General features: G+C 40.0%; 1 protein-coding gene across 1 annotated transcript; it reads left to right on the top strand.

The window, feature by feature from the left end:
- On the top strand, positions 1-17,787 carry xpr1b (xenotropic and polytropic retrovirus receptor 1b). Its single transcript, XM_027148591.2, has 15 exons — positions 1-378; positions 6,552-6,603; positions 11,602-11,703; positions 11,975-12,198; positions 12,286-12,435; positions 12,523-12,606; positions 12,716-12,797; positions 12,997-13,199; positions 13,302-13,481; positions 13,704-13,869; positions 13,976-14,164; positions 14,291-14,460; positions 14,613-14,752; positions 14,867-15,088; positions 15,827-17,787. The coding sequence occupies exons 1-15, from the start codon at positions 310-312 to the stop codon at positions 15,879-15,881; spliced, it is 2,088 nt and encodes a 695-aa protein (XP_027004392.1). The 5' UTR covers positions 1-309; the 3' UTR covers positions 15,882-17,787.
- The last annotated feature ends 1,576 nt before the right edge of the window (positions 17,788-19,363 follow it).

Raw genomic sequence — 19,363 nt, 5'->3', positions numbered from 1 at the left:
TTTTTTTTTTTTTTAGAACGGAAAACGTACAGGAATTGTCAATGTGAAGCTGCTCGCTGACGGTAACAGCTCGGGAGAAATCGTGAAATCAGACGTGACTGAATAAAACAGGTTGAAATTTGTCTTGTTTTTAAAACTAGAAAAAATGCTCGAGCGCTGCGCGTGCCGTCTTTCGTGTTGTGTGGAGCGGGGACCGGATTGTGAACAGCGACCGTAGCGATTTGTCTCTTATTTTTATACATTTCTTCATCAACCGCCGATGATTTCAGGCAGAGATTCGCTAAAGTGGTGCCTCGATAAATCGCAAGGATGAAATTTACCGAGCATTTGGCGGCTCACATCACCCCGGAGTGGAGGAAACAGTACATCCAGTATGAGGTGAGCGTTCGTGCTAATGCTAACGCTAACAAAATGCTAACAACAATAAAAAGAATGAAAAATCGAAGCGTTTTATGCTAAGCTTTACATTCGGGTGGTACTGTGGCGATTAATTAGTGTTATCTAGCATACATCAGTATATAGCAGTGTACGACTTAGCAATGTGTCACTGTACGACTTAAATATGTTTTATTCAGCAATTTACATCATTGTACGACTTAAATATGTCTTATTCATTAATTTACATCACTGTACGACTTAAATATGTTTTATTCAGCAATTTACGTCACTGTACGACTTAAATATGTTTTATTCAGCAATTTACGTCACTGTACGACTTAAATATGTCTTATTCAGCAATTTACTTCACTGTACGACTTAAATATGTCTTATTCAGCAATTTACATCATTGTACGACTTAAATATCTCGTATTCATCAATTTACATCATTGTACGACTTAAATATCTCGTATTAATTAATTTACATCACTGTACAACTTTGGTATGTCTTATTCAGCAATGTATAAGACTGTATGACTTTGGTATGTCTTATTCAGCAATGTACACCACTATGTGACTTTGGTTTTTCTTAATCCGCAGTTTATATCACTGTGTGACTTTGGTATGTGTTAATCAGCAACGTACAGTGTAACATCTTTTTTAGCAGTGTACAACTAGCATGCGACAGTGTATGGCAGTGTACAATTTAGCACTGCCGCTAACAAACGAAACTTTGGTTTCTTTAATAAATAAATAAAAATGAGAATCCTTGTGACAGGAATATTTTTTGAATTTTGTTACAATCACAACGGTTTAGATTTATTTATTTACCCACCCCCCCCCCGCCCCCCCCCCCAATTACTGGGAAGAACTCGTCAGACTTTCTACGTCATCTTGCACTTTTCGTCATCTTGTGCTTTGAGTTCTTGAAGCGCATTTAATAGTGTTGTCGTTTTTCACATGGTCACCGACACCAATGACAGCAGACACAAAACGTCCATCTCACCCAGGGCCGAAGTATCTGTCTAGCTCGCACATCCATGAGTAATGAATAATCCAACGTTTAGATTAACCTAATCTACCCTTCCTAGGGCACTAGGACAGCATGTTTGTTCTTCACTGTAGCAAATCTGTGTGGTTTGGGTTGGTCTGAAGTCTGCAGTCATATCACTGTGACTGTGACGGTTGCTATTTGTTTTAAATGCTGGTTTAGACCCAAATGTGATTCACAACCTGTGAATCTCGCCTGTCCCCAAATACCGCTCGTCCACCGACATGTCCACACAATTGAATTATCGTGCACGGGTGTGTACGAGGTGGGCTCTAGCTCGGTTTAGCATGCTCAGCCACCTTCAGACTTAATGGCCTATGGGTAATGGGATTATTTCTGTCTACAAACCTGCTGACCCATTAGTCATCTCTTTCCCAGAGGAAAACACCCAGTAAGGGTGTGAATGGGCAGCAGTGTGGAGGTATAATTTAAAGAATAGCGTTCTACCGTGAACATTATATACCGATCTATCATCTTTAGTAATTTGAAAGAACACTGCACAGAACAAATCAAAATCATTAACCAACTCATTTCCAACCCAGACATATGGAGACTAATTTGGAAACCCAGGCTAAAAAAATGGTAGATTATGACACTGTGTCAAGCGGCGAATGGCTTTCTAACCTTACATAGGAACTAAAAATTTAGTATCCAACTTTACATACTAATTACAATGTTTGGAAAAACGGTGCATGCTAACTGAAATATTACATAAGTTTACATACTAACAAGACAACCCACTAAAAATTTTCAAATGTTACATAAAATAGGTCCTAACCGTACAGACGATTTTCACCGATCCACTAAACAAGCGTCTAAATTTAATTACTGACTAAAATGGCAGACTAATAAAGTTATTCATTTTACATACCAAATAAAATTACTTACTAAAACTGCGATTGGCAATTTAGTTGTCGCTTTTAATACTCCAGATGTACCAGATGGACGGCAGAATTTCAAATGGTCTCGACGTTGTCATTGTAGTGATCAATAGAAATGTCAGTATCATGTACTGACTACTAAACCAGGGCTAAATGTATGGAACAAAAGGATGAGACACGTGAGTCGTTGTTATATGCGCCGTCACAGTGTTCAGACTGTTGCAGTGACAAATTAAAAACTAATTTCCCTATTGGCTGTAAGTCACTTATGGGTGGCCATGATTCTACCACCACCATGATGTTTTTACCCCCATTTCATTCTTGTTCAGATGAATCCTTGTGACATCCCTTTCCAAAACCGCTAGCTTTTATCTCAGCAGCGCAAACGGTGGCCGGAGATGCTGCCTTTCTTAAATCTGTCCCTTCAGGAACCCGTATTTATGTCCCAGGTCACGTTTGTTCACCTGGTTGTAATGGCAATGCAGACATTTCACAGCTTCCCTTATTTTGGACGGAGCTACTCCTTAAGGACTTAAACACGAGACGTAGCCACCACCTGTAGCAAACTCTTACATAAAAGCTTACAGTACAAACATGCTGTCAGCACACAGCAAAAAAGAAACATGTGGGCGAACATCACAAACAGCAACAAGAAACTTGCATTCCCATGTTCCTGCTGACCTTCCCCGCACTTGTAACTAAGGTGTCGGGTAACAGAGTGCGCCAGCCAGGCAGGAAAATCAGAAACACACACACACATCACTATAAAATAATAAATAAATAAAATGGACACCATGAGCCCAGCATCAACAGAACCTGTGGTTTCTCTCACCAAGCCAAATTCGACCGATAGCTAGATTATTCGTTTTACTTGCTTTTGATTTAAATGTGAAATTTGTACACCACAGCGCTCTCTATTCTGATCAGTCGGCGGATTTAACGCTAGTTCCGACTACAAGAAATGTCTCGGAACTGTTGTGGTTTTTCCAAATAAATAAACGTCGTAACTGTCGATGTGTTGATTTGAGCATCACGTACGGAAGGCGGCTCCAGTGTTTGGACGACTTTCCTCTGGAGGAAAAACTCTAAGTCACTGAAACTTTAGACTCCAAACGAAATGAAATTTGTTTTTATGTGAAGTATTTTGAGCTGTTGCTATAGTAACAAGTTTTCGGTTTCTCTCTCTCTAAAACTACCTCTTCCGCTCCATTCGGACCCCCTCTCGATGTCAATACTTCTTCGAGAGGAACCGATTCAGCAGGATTCTGACACCTTTATCGATTGTGTATAATCGGGTCAAAATATCGCTTTTCCACTCATCCCTCACATCCTCCACACAGTCAAGAGTCGACCTCTGACCGAGTTCTGTAGCTTCGAAGACAAGAAAGCAAACCTTGCAGGAACAAGCTGATAAGAAATCAAAGCGCATTGCAAAGCATGTTGTGGAGATAGATAAGTAGGTCCATAGGTTTCGTTTGCAGTTGTCTGATCTGTGACTGGATTTGTCCTGGTGCTTTATTTGCCTTCAGCCTGTGGCTCAGACGTTAATCCATTTCCTGTATTTTAATCTGTCATTGATTTTTTTTTTCTTTCTTTCTTTTTTTTTTTTTTTACAGCAGCATTACCACAAGTGTTTTATAACCTACAGTATTAGCAGTGATGGTTCTCTATGTAATCAGCAATGATTTAGCAAATTAATAATGCTGATGTCATCGATTTAGCTCATTTGCTAGTTCTAAATGTTTATTTTTTTTAAGCCCCGTGTTGCCATCATAGCTAAATAGTTAACATTTTTCTCAGGCTAATTAACAACATTACAATGTTCCAGGTTTATTCTTGATGTGATGTCATCAAAGGTTTGTTTGGGAAATATTGTATTAGGACATCTTCAATAATCCTGGTCCTAGTTCCGAATGTTGACCCGGAAAATATTTTATTAAGCACCTAAATTCCTGTATTGCTTTACATTGCGATTCTTGTCGATTTTATCTTTTACACATTAGTTAACATCCACAAAATTTAAACTTAATTAATAATCAACACTATAAATTTGTTTTCTTAATATTCAACTAAACATGACATATAATCAATATGTTCCTTTTATTTTTAAGTTAATTAAAGCCTGCAATGATCAAACATGTTTTTCATTCAAATGTACAACTTGGCCTGAAAAACAAGCTTCAATTTAGTTCAACTAACCATAGTTAGTTCAACCATAGTTCAACATTTAAGGTATAACTTTAAACATGCCTAATGTAGCAATATATAAAGCCATGGATCGAATAAACCTTAATCAAAGCAGAGGTTAATAGTTAAACAAAAATGTTAATGAATTCATGTGTCTGCTGTATTTGTTGCTTCATAAACTTTTTTTTTAATGTTGAACTTTAAAGTTATGTTAAAGTTCCCGTATTTCTTTAAACTTTCAAAGCCTTAATTAATATCTGCAGCAACATTCCAGCATCCTTCTGCTCCAATTATCCCCCTTTTCCACCGAGGCAGTTCGAGTGCTGGTTCGGAGCCAGAGTCTAATTTAGAACCAGTTCTTTCTGTTTCGACCGCCAAAGCACCGGCTCCGAACCAGGAAAAGGGGTTCTTAAGTAGCACCGAAACGTTGCTGGTCTACACTTAAGAACCGCTTGCGTCAGGAGCTGGGGGCGGGGCTACTGTTAGCGCATTTGATAATGTACCTAAAGTATACTAATGTTTAATACATTTTTACTTTACCGTGATATGATACATTATCAGCACACATGATAGTAGGTAGCTACATGCTAAGGCAAAATTTTTTTCTTTGTTAACGATAAAATAACGTTATGTACTTTCTCGATTGCAACCTCCGTTTATACAGATTACATGGAGCTGCACGTACACATTTTATTCGCCGCGTTTGGATGCCAATGTAGGTTCACAAAGCCATGAGCATTAACAGTAAAGCAACATCCGCCATTGTTGTTGTGTTTGTGTTTGCCACTGCTGCGCTAAAGTTGCTGGGACACGTGACACGTATACAGTGACGTCAGACTCGGCTCTGTGATGGCTCTCTAGCCGGTGGAAAGGCAAACCGGTTCTTAGAAGGTTCGCCAGTGGAACCAACTTTGAACCAGCACTAGCGCTAGCTCTGAACCAGCACCCGGTTCTTTCCGGTGGAAAAGAGGCATTAGTGACCTGAAACAAACTTTTAGGTTAACTACTGTTTGTTATGATGGAATTTTGCCAATTTCCAATTTTTTGTTGAAATTTGTAAAATTCTGAAAACAATGCAGGTTGTGTGGCATTTTTAGCAGTGCACTAGCTTCCTCCCTAGCTAAATTTCTAGCTGTGTAGCAACTACTGTAAAATGTTTTAAAAGCTAGATAATTGACCAAAGGTATGTAATTGAATTAACACAGATACCTGTAATTATTTTCTAGTATTTAAAGTGTCGAACCTCCTTTCTAGCTAATCTTGTAGTTGTGTAACATCTAAGTCAGTATTTCCAACTTTAAATGTTTTTACTCGTAAACCAAGTAACGATATATTACAACTTTACAGCTGAAATATTTGACGTGAAGAATTTTCATTGTTGACAAAGCTGTAACTATTTAGTAACATTATAACAAATAGATAGATATTGATTAGTGTAGTAAAACTTATATTATTCTCTTTATTATATTTATATCATGATCAGTGTTCCAGATGTTTTTCTAACATTTTTCAAGTTTCATAACAGTTAAAATCTCTCATCTTAACTAAAAGTTTTTCTTTAAATATTTTCAATGTTAAATCACTTTGTTTTTTACTGAGTTTAAAGTGCATAATTACAGCAAATCAATACATCGTAAGACACAAATACGTTTGTTGTAGAAACATTTTCAAGGGACATTAACAAGGGATATTAACACATTAACCTCTCTAGTCGAGTTAATAAGAGTCACATTATTATTTAACACAATGAACCTGTTCCAGCTTACGCATTATTCTAACCTGTCTAATTTTGTTTGGGTTTTTTTTTATTTATTTATTTATTTTTTTATGGATGACTGTTAGATCTCATTAAGCGACGAAACACTATTATTATCTTCCATTTCCTCTCTTTCAGTCTAGCTTCAGACAGTTCCTCTTCTCCTCACACTGAATTATTTCCACTCTCGTGGCTCGGTTCCCGTATCCCACATCCCACCTGCCGGTGTGTAACGTGAACGCTGGAAATTGTGCCTCATGTTTTTTATTCTTTCTTTTTCTTCTTTTTGTTTCTACAGGCTTTTAAAGAGATGCTGTACTCTGCCCAGGACCAGGCTCCATCGATCGAGGGTAAATATCAAAGCCTGTGTATTAGATACCAGTGTGAGTTTTATCGCATAGCTCTACACCCAAGTAATGATGAATTCAGATGGATTATTAATACTAACCGAGGAATTAAAACATCACGAACACCACCACAAATTTCGGACAAATATAACCCTTATAGAGAACACACAAAACAGCTGAAAAGGTTTTCACTACTAACCGTTAGAAGTAACTCTAAACGGATAAAAAAAGCAGCATGTTCGTGAATAAACAGACTGTATTTATTGCAGAAGCTCATCCAACACAAGGGGTTTATTATATTTTTTCTGCACTGGTGACTAAGCACTTGGTGCAGAAGCCTAAACCCCTTTAAAGGCTTTGGTGGCATGTGTTAACGCTGAGAAGGGATAAATAAACACAGACGCGATATAAGGGTCTGGTTTATCTCCAGAGCTTAATCGAATTCGAGCAGTGGTTTATGGAGATACATGTCACTGATGTCTTTGGGAAGCTTGCACCGAGAAACAACAAGCTCACTGGAAACCTAGAGAGATTTCTCCAGGCTGCTAAGCAGCTCAGATGAGGGACATCCCTCTCCTCCTCACATCAGGAACTGGATGAAAAACATGCAGGTTCACGGCTCATGCTCGAAACGGATACAGGATGTGAAATCATGTTTATGTATATAAGTTATCAGGCATTCTGCCTACAGGCATGTCCACGTTTTTGCATATTATGACACGAACCACAGATTAAAATCTCATTTCCCTGGTGAAGTCCTACAGCCAAAAACACAACAGGCTACTCTGCAGCATCCACTAATATTTTATCACACTTGCTAATGTTAGCTGCATTTGACTTGCTGTTTGTTACTGTGCCTTAAATTAATCATTAAAAAAAAACTAAATTTTTAAAAAATTAAATGCATTTTAAATATAAGAACATATAAAAAAAAAAAACATTTTTAAAATTTTTTAACTTCTAAGATCCCTAAATCCCTCATTTTAGTCACATTTCAAGTTTGTATTCCTTGTCAATATCTTTTGCCATTGTTTCTGATGTTATTTAACTGCCCTATTAAAATAAAATGCACATTTTAATATCTTTTATTTTATCTTTTTTTTATGTAATTATTTTTTTTATTTATTTTTGTTGGATAATGCCAAAAAATTTTTTTACTAAATAGTGAAAGAAATCAAAGAAGAGGAAGTAACAAAATCATTAGACAGCACATTTACATATTCATACTTGCTCGTGTCCCAGGCCATGTCAGTCTTCCTCAAATTACAGCTTATTACAGCAGATTCTTTTTAAACTTCCACTTGTGCAAGAAACGGCACAGGATGACGGACAGCTTACGGGCGATCGTTTCGTGATCCCGTTTCTTCTTCTTTATAATTGTTTAGTTTGTAAAAAAACTAAATAAAAAACTAAAAAAAAAATTGGTAGGAATAAAATAATAATAATAACAATAAGGGAGTCTATTGTTCATCCAAAAAAAAAAAAAAAAAATTCAAAGAAAGTTAAAAGTGAATGTTTCCTTGTAGCGAATGTAGCGAGACTTTTGCTTTGACCCATTTTTTAATATAAATATAATATATATATATATATATATTATATATAATATATTTAAAATTTATTTAAATAAAATAAATGTAATATAAAATACAAAAAAATTTACAAGAAAATACAAATACATGATTGCAGATAAGAATCAATCAAAAATACAATAATAGGATATGAAATAATGTAAGAAAAAAAAAGCGGTTAAGGGTGAAAGTTTGCATCCCCGGTGTTTTTGTTTTTAAATAAAAAAGAAATAAAACCAAAAAGTTTACACCGTATTTTGACCACATATTCAAGCTCTTTGTGTCTTTTAATTTGTTTTTTTTTTTTTTTTTTTTTTTTTTTCCTCCTCCATCCTTGCACGAGAGACCTGCTGGTGGAAGCATCGCACAGAGCCCTTGCTTGTTCGCTTGTGTCTTGTGTTCGCTTGCCGTAGGACAATAATCAACAGAACAAATGTCCCGAACGTCTTGTTTTATTCCTTCGTAAGAGTAATCGGCGATAAGAATCAGTCAAACGACCGGTGTAACAGATTATCAGCACGTGCTTTGATTACTGTTCACCTGCCAGATTTGACCTTCAATACGGCGTTGTCGTCTACAAATGACACGTCCGTGACCAATCACAGAAGTGCAAAACGTGCCGCTTAGTCATGTCGTCTAACTGGGGGGGGGACGTTAGTGTAATCACTGGAATCATTCCACAGCTGCGTTTTAGCACCGGGGTGTAGAGAGGAGATTCAGGTTAATATAAGAATTAGAATTAGAATACAGTGAAGCATGGTGGTGGTGGTAGCATCCAAGTTCTTTCTTTCTTTCTTTCTTTCTTTCTTTCTTTTATTATTTATTGATGCTCTGTGAGATTCTTCAAATGTTTTTTACTTTCCTTGTGGCTTCCTGATGCTGTTTCTTTAGATACGTTTCCTAATGTCTCAATAACGATAAGAAGGTCTGAATGATTTTTTTTGGCACACACACTGTCTCTATTTGACACATACACACACACACACACACACACACACACACACACTTTCAGGCATCATGCCCAGATTCTTGTCGCGATGCTGTCACCATTTTTGGTCTGTTTTTCCTTCAGTTCGTCGGAGCTGCTCGAAAGCCGCAATCCCCCCTCACAATGAGCTCAGGCTTCCTCCTCTAAGACGTGGGCTCGAGTTGGTTGTAATTATCTGCAAATAACAGTAATCTGCTTTCTCTGTTTACGCTGTTTTTAGGGGTGTTGGTTAAGAGCGCTTTGATTATTGTGGATTTTCCAGCACCTGTAAAGATGAGGCTGCAGCGGTGACGTTCGCTCCGTATTGCATCGCCGTCTGCCAGGCACCAACCCCCTCATTTTGAGAAATTTGGGCACAGGTTATTATGTCGGCCAGACCGAGGCTGAGGTCACGTTCTCAGAATTTTACTCTGAAAATAAGGGGTTTCTGGTGTTGTCTGGCGGACCAAAAGTTACCCCATACGCGTGACGACACTCTTGCTAGCTGCTACGACATGTCTTGTTCAGAAGCTCTTCAGCAAATCTGAAACATTTCCCAGAGCATTTCGCAGCCCTCTTGAGTTCCACACACAGCTCCAGCTGTGTGAGAAAGCAGTTGCTCCAGGCTCACATCGCGTGTGTGTTCGTGTGTGTATGCGTCACCGCAGGGGCTTCAACACACCCGAGTCTAGACAAACTGACCTGGTTGCAGGTCTCATGCCGAGGGTTACCCAAACCTACGGTTCGGTTCCCACACTGTTTTTCTCACAAAGCCGTGTTTGATTTGGACCACGGCCACATTTCAGAGCTCCTGCAAAGTGTCATCTGGAGTGAACATGACTTCGCTTCCAGCTTCTACCTCTTTTTACTTTTCCGTTACACTTCATCGAGTTTTCTGCGGATGCAGTTCAACATGCCATCAGCATGTGAAGCTCAAGGTGTACAAACATATATATATATATATATATATATATATATATATATATATATATATATATATATATATATATATATATATATATAAATAAGAATATTAACTAATATTAATTTTTTATTTTTGTTGTTGTTCTGGTGATGTTTGTACCACTTGTGAGCAGATTTGAACAAATGTAATGCTGAAAGGTTTTTTTTTTTTTAATAATGTGTTATAATTAAAACTGATTCCATACAAAATTTCTTCTATTTTTGCACTAATCCTAATTAAATTTTTTATTTATTTATTTATTTTATATTAAGCCTAATGATAATTTTAGCGTTGGTAAACAATAATAATAATTTAAAAAAAAGTTGCATACAGTAATTGCTTCTTTACTATTTTTATATTTGTATCATTTTAAAATGTAGGAAATTTTTCTCTTTTTTTTCTTCATCGCTTTTTTTACTCCCCTCCTCCCATAGACCTGAATCGCTAGCTCATTGCAACGCGGCCCAGTCCCGCAACCTCTATAGCTACCGTCTCGGCTCGTCCGCTATCACTTCACCTGGCCTCAGGTCGATTATTTTCTCTTCGGTTTGTTTACCCAGGCTGTTTACGTACATTTTAATCGCCGATAACGTGCGTTACCGATAAGGACGCCTTGATAAGTCAGCATGCCGTCGCACAGTCCGGCGTTCTTAAGTCTTATCTGAACAACAGGGGAAAAAACCATTTGTCTACATGATGAGTAGTTTAAAGGAACAGCGTAAGATTTGCACAGTAAATTTACTCAGCTTTCTCCTTATCAGCGGGTGACAACCCCATCAGCTGTCGTCTTGTCAAAATCAAGTGGACCTGTTTTTCTATTTCTGTTATTTGAAACTTCAAATATACCTTTAAAGCAACACCCACTTTTATTACATCACCACGTTTCAGCATTGAGCCGGGTTTCGATTCCAGATGAATTTTTTTTTTCTTTCTTTTTTCAAGCGACATCGAAGATCCCTTATTCTAATGCATCATCGTTTCTATAGTAACAGCTACCGCTTTAACGGTTCGTCGACGTCTGCTTTTCCACGTCGGACAGACGCTTCGGATGACCGATGTGTTATTTCAGACCGCCTCGTGACTTTTTTTTCTCTTAGTCACACAGAGTTGCTCAGACAGACAGGGATTTAGCTCCTGGACCTTTGCCCTGCTCCTGACATTTCTGTCCCTGAAGTCAGCATTCGCTCACCTACAGTTACATCTCTCTGGCAACACGGTGTTTTACACAAATTTTCCCCACACGATTCTTGTTAGTTCTTTTCTGTGATGTTATTATATTAATAATCCTGTCCTTACTGATCTGACGCATGCGTGCGGTTATGTTTATTTTTTTTTTTTGTGTGTGTGTAGCGCAGAGACGTGTGGTACAGTTCAAGAATTCCCTCGGCAACGTTCCCACTGCGTCGTGTTTGCCTGCGTAACCATGGAAGTGGTGTTAACACACACTCGCGCACACTCTCTCTCTCTCACACTCACATTCTGTCTCTTGTCTCTGTCTCTAGTCACGGATGAGGACACAGTCAAGAGATACTACGCCAAGTTTGAGGAGACGTTCTTCCAAACATGTGAGAAGGAGCTGGCCAAAATCAACACATTTTATTCAGGTACTCAATATGTAAACACTGGAGCCAGCAAACCGTAATCCAGTACATCCTTCCACATAGATGCAGATCTGGAAGCCCTTGTATCTCTCCATTATAATAGAATTCAATAAACCACGGTTGGAGAACATGTCCAGAAAAAAAAAAAAATGTCAAAAACCCCAATCTGTCAGGATTTAGTGTCTTCCTGCCGTATTATGACCGCTATCAAAGGCATATGGCTTCATCCATCAGATCCTAAAAACGTTTTCGTCTCCTTCGTGTCCATCTGCAGAGAAACTGGCCGAGGCTCAGAGGCGCTTCGCCACATTGCAGAATGAGTTGCAGTCGTCTCTAGATGCCCAGCGCGAAAGCAGCCGTGCCCCGGGCCTGCGTCCTCGGCGACGCGCCGTCTTCCACCTGTCCCAGCAGGAGCGCTGCAAACACCGCAACATCAAGGACCTGCAGCTGGCCTTTAGCGAGTTCTACCTCAGCCTCATACTGCTGCAGAACTATCAGGTCTCAATCTTCGAATACTCTACCGCTCTCTCGGTCGGTATCTCGTAATCATGGTATACTTTAACCTTCTTCCTTCTTCTGCTACAGAACCTGAACTTCACCGGTTTCCGGAAGATCCTAAAGAAACACGATAAGATCTTCGAGACGGTGCGAGGGGCCGACTGGCGGGTCTCTCACGTCGAAGTGGCGCCTTTCTACACCTGCAAGAAGATCACCCAGCTCATCTCTGAGACCGAGGTATGACGACAGAACGGGGTTTGTGACAATGATGTGACACGCTTGTGATTTTGGTTTTGTCGCCGATTTAACAACTTCTTCCTCTAGACCCTGGTTACCACAGAATTAGAAGGCGGCGACAGACAGAAAGCCATGAAGAGGCTTCGTGTGCCTCCCTTAGGTGCAGCGCAGGTGAGAGTTCAGTGGTGTAAAGCTGTGGTCGCTTTTATCCGTTTATTTATTTATTTATTAATATTATCATCGTCTCATGCCGACACTGTTTGTTTCTCTTCTATTACAGCCTGCACCGGCGTGGACCACTTTCCGTGTCGGACTTTACTGTGGAGTCTTTATTGTATTATTGGTCACCATCAGCATCACAGGTTCAGCTCTTATAACCTCTCTAAGTGGCATTAGATTGTTCCTAAATGGTCACCATAAACGGGGCTAAACTACTGATGGGGGAAAACAATAATCCTATGAAACGGCATTCTAGAATGGTCCATAGTATGTAGTGATAGGATCTGTGTAAATGTAGTACATCTCTCTCTCTTTCTCTCTCTCTCTCTTCTGCTTATAAAGGCATTGCAAAAGCACTGCAGTCTCAAAGTAACTTGGATGACGTATGGCCGCTGATACGGCTCTACCGCGGCGGCTTCTTGCTCATCGAGTTTCTTTTCCTGTTGGGCATCAACACGTACGGCTGGAGGCAGGCAGGCGTCAATCACGTGCTTATCTTTGAGCTCAACCCTCGCAACAACCTCTCGCACCAGCACCTGTTCGAGGTAAGTGTGTCGTCAGGGTGGCTTCAGAGACTTGTCCTGCTCAAGTTATTTTAACCCTCTGCTTTAGTTTCACAGTGTAAAATGTGTCGTCCCCCCCCCCAGATCGCAGGTTTTCTTGGCATGCTGTGGTGTGTCAGCATTTTGTCATGCCTCTTCTCGGATTCCTTAAAGATCCCAATTCACGCCTGTCCGTTGGCGCTCTATGGCTTCTTCCTGCTTTTCCTCATCAACCCCTTCAAGACGTGCTACTACAAATCCCGCTTCTGGCTCCTCAAGCTGCTGGTAAGAGCTCGGAGACGTGTTTTTAAAATGACCGACTTCTTCGCAAATCGTATACAGTATACATGTGAAACTCCAGAAGCATTTCCAATATATATATATATATATAACATTTGAAAGTCTGTCAGGTGAAGAAACACAAAGCAATTGAAGGTTTTATTGCACATCACTGTTGTTTATTCGTACTTTTAAAATGTTTCTCTTTCTTTCTTCTGTTCTGGTTAGTTCCGTGTGGTTACCGCTCCGTTCCACAGAGTGGGCTTTGCTGATTTCTGGCTGGCTGATCAGCTCAACTCGCTGTCCGTCGTCCTCATGGACCTGGAGTACCTGATCTGCTTCTACAGCGTGGAGCTGCAGTGGCCCATGTCTAACGATAACTTGTTTAAAACTGGTAAGGCTCGAGTGACTCGACAGAAGACTACACGGCTCCGCTCCATGCTTAATGATGATGACGAATCTCTCTGCTTTTGTTGATTTGTATTATTTGACCATATCAGTTACGTGCAACACCTATTCATATGGCGTGCGAGCCGTCATCCAGTGTCTGCCGGCCTGGTTCCGCTTCGTGCAGTGCCTGCGGCGTTACCGAGACACGAAGCGTGCCTTCCCTCACTTGGTTAACGCTGGCAAATACTCTACCACCTTTTTTGTGGTGACTTTTGCTGCACTCTACAAGACCCACAAAGGTGAGCGCATCCTCTGATTGTCACATTAAACATAAAGGTTGTAGTTTCACCAACTCGGGGTCATGAGCTTGGGAAACGAAGGCAAAACATAACCGGTAACAAGTGCTGTTCTGCTCTCTTCTTCAGCCAACGGCAACCATTCAGACACGGACGTCTTCTTCTACGTGCTGATCGCCTGCTCGATAATTAACTCCTGTTACACGCTCATCTGGGACCTGAAGATGGACTGGGGTCTGTTCGACCGCAACGCCGCTGAGAACGCGCTCCTCCGCGAGGAGATTGTCTACCCACAGAAGGTAAGCGAAGCACTCTGTGATTTACAGCAGTGTGTGTTCGACTTTCAGTTACTCGGCTCGGACCTGTAGGTTACTATACATGCTGTTTAGTACAGTCACATTTTGAAGAAGCACCTTTTTCAGCTCTTCCCGCTTTTACTCTTTCACAACAGGCCTACTATTATGGTGCCATATTAGAAGACATCATCTTGCGCTTTGCCTGGACCATTCCTCTCTTTGCGGGGATGCTGACTTCCTACGCTTATGTTTCCGACATCGTGACCACCATTATCGCGCCACTGGAGGTCTTCAGGTGAGAAGCACTACTGCACATGGCATGGTGCTCATAGATACAGAGAGAAAACACACGTCTGTGTGAAGTTCATTCGGATGTTATAGAACGCCTGCTTTTTTCTGTCATTGCCAGACGCTTCGTGTGGAACTTCTTCCGCCTGGAGAACGAGCACCTCAACAACTGCGGCGAGTTCCGAGCGGTGCGGGACATCTCCGTGGCTCCGCTGAATGCCGACGACCAGACGCTGCTGGAGCAGATGATGGACCAGGAGGACGGCGTCAGAAACCGACAGGGCAAGAAGAGCTGGAAGAGGAGCTACAGCATGTCGCTGAGACGACCTCGCCTCGCCTCTCAGTAAAAGCACCTTTACCTCACCTTTGTACCACAGAACCACCAAGAGGTCATCAGTAACGCTCTGCACGATGCTACCGCCACGATGCTACCGCCACGATGCTACCGCCACCATGCACCATGTGCTTGGATGATCGGTTATAGGGAAAAACCTCAAATATCATCCGTGTACAGCTTTATTGATGACCTCTTGCTTGCTTCTCTGACAGAATACTCTCTAGCGACATACAGTCCCAGGTCGTGCCACAGTCTTTCCTGTTTTTGAATAAATGAATAAATAAATAGGGGCCACGGTGGCTTAGTAGTTAGCACGTTTGCCTCACACCTCCAGGGTCGGGGGTTCGATTCCTGCCTCTGCCTTGTGTGTTTGGAGTTTGCATGTTCTCCCCGTGCCTCGGGGGTTTCCTGGTTTCCTGGTTGATTGGCATCTCTGGAAAATTGTCCGTAGTGTGTGTGTGTGTGCGTCCTGCGATGGGTTGGCACTCCGTCCAGGGTGTATCCTGCCTTGATGCCTGATGACGCCTGAGATAGGCACAGGCTCCCCGTGACCCGAGGTCGTTCGGATAAGCGGTAGAAAATGAATGAATGAATGAATGAATGAATGAATAAATAAATAACAGGCAATGCCTCCTTTTAAATGCCCCTCTCAGGTTTAAATTGCAATACAGTCAAATACAAATTTGCATAGTGGAGAACTAAAAAAAAGATTATTTCTCTTGTTCTGCATTCTTTCCTGCTCAGATCCAAAATGCGAGACACCAAAGTCCTGATCGAAGACACAGATGACGACACCTGACCTCCGCCCTCTTCACGTCTCTCTCATACCCATGAAAAAGACCACGGTCCCTTGTGGGGCCTTTAGCCTTTCGACGGCTCTAATCAGTCCATCACAAAGCTGCCTGTCTACACACACACACACACACACACACACACACACACATATATATTTATACACACATATACGGTCTCAGAGATGAAACCAAACCTGACACTTGACACACTTTCCTCACTAGCACAGGATCAGCCACTCGATTAGTTACTGTATCACTTCTTGACTTCATCGTTACTGCCTTGATTATTTTCAAAGCTCCATTTTTGTCCAAAAGAAGAAGGAAAAAAAAAACCTCCCAAAAAAAAAAACAGCTGTTCACATGACAACAGGGATCAAAGCGTGATAATCAAAAAAAAAAGAAAAACAAGACTCTCCAGAAATGAATGACTCTGTGTGGTTAAACACCACGTCTCTGTGTATTTAGAGTTGTCCATGTCGCAGACCCCTTAGGTGTATTAGCCACCGTCTGTGGATTCTTTTTTTTTTTTTTTTAAAGAATGTACATTGCTTTTGTTATTTATGTGAAGGAAAGCTGCCTTTGGTCAATTGATTTTGAAAGTTTTAAAAGTGAAACAAAACAGTTGGGATACCACGACACCCAAAACATGGACATTTGATTGGTAGATGTGCTTCAAAACCCTCAGGTGGCTTTGATCGGATTCTTAATAACACACCACTAATGCAGGTATGAACTAGGACAAAGAACCAAACAAACACTGAACTACTAGCTAGCCGACACACGACTCTTGCCTACTTTTTGTTGTTTGTGCTTTTTTTTTTTATTATTATTATTATTTTTTTTTTTTTTTAAGCATCATGCCAATGCAATCTGAACGAATGCTGCTTCATCAGAACCTGCGGGAGTTTTCCGTCCCGTTGGGTTTTAGCTACACAGCTCATTTGAGAGCACGCCAAATGGACCATTCCACGAATGCTTTGTCGTGATTTGAGCAGGGATTTAAGGCCTGGACTTTTAAATGAGCAGGTCTAGGTTAACAAAATCATAAGCTGTTCTTTTAGCATTGCTAGAACCCTGTCTTCTTCTTCCTCTTCTTCAGCAAGACCTTACACTGAACGATAGCATCTATTTATTTTGTACAGCAATCCATCACATTCCAGTGTGCGTTCATTCCACATGAGCTGAGCTCTGTCCACTTTTTTTTTAATGGACATCTTCCAGAGTTGCAGCTAGTCCGTAAATGCCACCTAAGGGTTTGTTGTTGTCGTCGTCGTCATTGTTGTTTATACAAATCCAGGAACAGAACTTGGGTTCATCAGCTATGTCTTGATTCTTATTTGAAGAAATTGTGGACTTGACAGACTTCACAGAAGTCATTTCTTTTAAACTACAACAATTCAGAAGCTCTGGAAATGTCTCCAGGACCTGTAATAATGGAGGATTGTAAAGTGGTATGCCTCAGGTTTCTGTCCTGGGTCCAGTTACGTTCCAGGAGCAACAGGAAAATGCGACAGGTTCCCACTCCCGTTTGTTCTTCTTGTTCTTACCGACATGGTGCGCAGGAGCCGGGCTACTTTCAGCCATTATAAACTTAACGATTCACTTCAGTGCATCTGCAATAATCAGAAAGGCTCCTATTCGAAATATGTGTCCTACTGTCCCAAGTAAACGCTTGGACCAAAAAACAAAACCGTTGAATGTTGTTTTGTTTTTTGTTTTGTTTTGTTTTGACCCGTATTTGCTTTGTCACTGCTCATATTTTGACTGTGACTGCCATTACTTTCTGTTCAGTCTTGTGCATATTTTATGTAAAAAGAAAACCTTTGCAATACACGTAGTATATTTGAAGACCATTCCATTTAAAGAGTGGTGCTAGTTAACTGAAAAAAATAAAACAATGTTAATGATACAGTTTGCTTGTCTAGACGTGAGGTCAATATATTTGCCTTATACATCACAGAAACTAAAAAATGTATATATTCGATTTAGTCTGTTGGCCCAACTATGGAATAATAATAATATAAATAATATTACATAGCAGAACTATAAATGCTAATCTTAATATTTAACCCGTCAATCACTTCACACTTCACAAACCATCATTATGATATATTACACTTGGTCATGACTCTGAAATTGTATTTATTTAAGCGTGCTTGTTTTTTATGCCTCTCAAGTGCAGTAAATATAGTTCCATGTAAAATCTGAAGCTTGGTGGTGGTAGTTTCTTAACAACTCAGACTTACAGCTATGCTTCAGCGGCTGCTACAACCAACAAGGGTCAACAACAGTAATAATAATAATTCTGGTTTGGTCAGAAGGTGTTGATTAATTTTCCAGAGCAGAAGCTGTGATTGTTGAAGATGCATTTCATATATATTTTTTTTAGGTTTGCTGGGTTTGATATTTAAGTGCTCCCCACCAATGATCATGAAGCTCTGCCACCAGGATCTTATCTATATAAGCCTATATAATAGTGTTTATAAAATGATTGACAGGAAGCTCATCCAAACACAAACAAACATTCCGGACCAGAGATCAGTTTTCTTTTCAACAGATTAATAAACTTTTGCTAAAGCCATGGTTTAACCTGTAGTATGTATCATGATCTACAGAGCGTCCAGGTTGTTTGTAAGTGGGTAAGTCAATTTAAAAAAAAAAAAAAATCGACTATATAACCTTTAATGTTTGGATTGTTTTGGTTTTTCTCCCCATGATGTCATCCTAGTTGTACTACATCTATGTGCTCTAGTCTCTCAGACAAGACAATAGACAACGTGCTTGTAAACAACGTGCTTTCACAGTGCATCAGTGCCCCAATGCCTCCATAAGTGGTTTTAGATGAAGTAACAGTCTGTGTATGAGACAGAAGCTCATTGTGAGGATGAAGAGGATGCAGCAGCATCATCTCCTACTGTTCACATGTTAACCTTCAAGCACTAAACACTCTCATCCACTTCACCTCAGTTTGCGTGACAGGTTAATTACCTCAGTGAACCCTATCGTTAAAGTGACTTTTCCCAATAAAAAAGATACCTTCTTGCTAATTATCCATCTAGATCGTGATATTAGCTTTTTTATTATTAGCTTAGCAAGTGAAGTATTAAAGCAATAAAGTAATAACTGATATTCAAAAAATGTTTATAATAGTCTAGCTTTTATATCTGATGAGTTACCAAGGTTTATAGTTAGCATGCTTGCTAGCCAATTATAGACCTCTGCATGCTAATTAGTGTAGATGAGTGCTAATTAACTAGCTATAAGAGCTAGCAAATAAAACAGACAATATTAGTTTCCCGGATAACTCAGACAAGCTAAACTAGATACAGTGGTATATTTTTATTTGTTCATGCTATAAATTATAGCTGTTTACTTAAAATGTCTGTCATTGTTGTTATTAGCTGTAGCCTAGCTATAAGAATATTGTCTTAAGTACTAGCTAGTTAATTAATATTATTAACAGGGACATAGGATTCTACATATTACA

The sequence above is a fragment of the Tachysurus fulvidraco genome, chromosome 1, assembly GCF_022655615.1.
Source record: "Tachysurus fulvidraco isolate hzauxx_2018 chromosome 1, HZAU_PFXX_2.0, whole genome shotgun sequence".
Taxonomy (NCBI): domain Eukaryota; kingdom Metazoa; phylum Chordata; class Actinopteri; order Siluriformes; family Bagridae; genus Tachysurus; species Tachysurus fulvidraco.
This window is presented reverse-complemented; position numbering and strand designations above follow the sequence as displayed.

Excerpts from the sequence above, each read along its gene's own strand:
- xpr1b (XM_027148591.2), top strand. The coding sequence starts at position 310 with ATGAAATTTACCGAGCATTTGGCGGCTCACATCACCCCGGAGTGGAGG. Across the intron at positions 12,436-12,522 it reads AGCTCATCTCTGAGACCGAG|ACCCTGGTTACCACAGAATT; the intron begins GTATGACGACAG and ends TTCTTCCTCTAG. Across the intron at positions 14,753-14,866 it reads GCGCCACTGGAGGTCTTCAG|ACGCTTCGTGTGGAACTTCT; the intron begins GTGAGAAGCACT and ends TGTCATTGCCAG.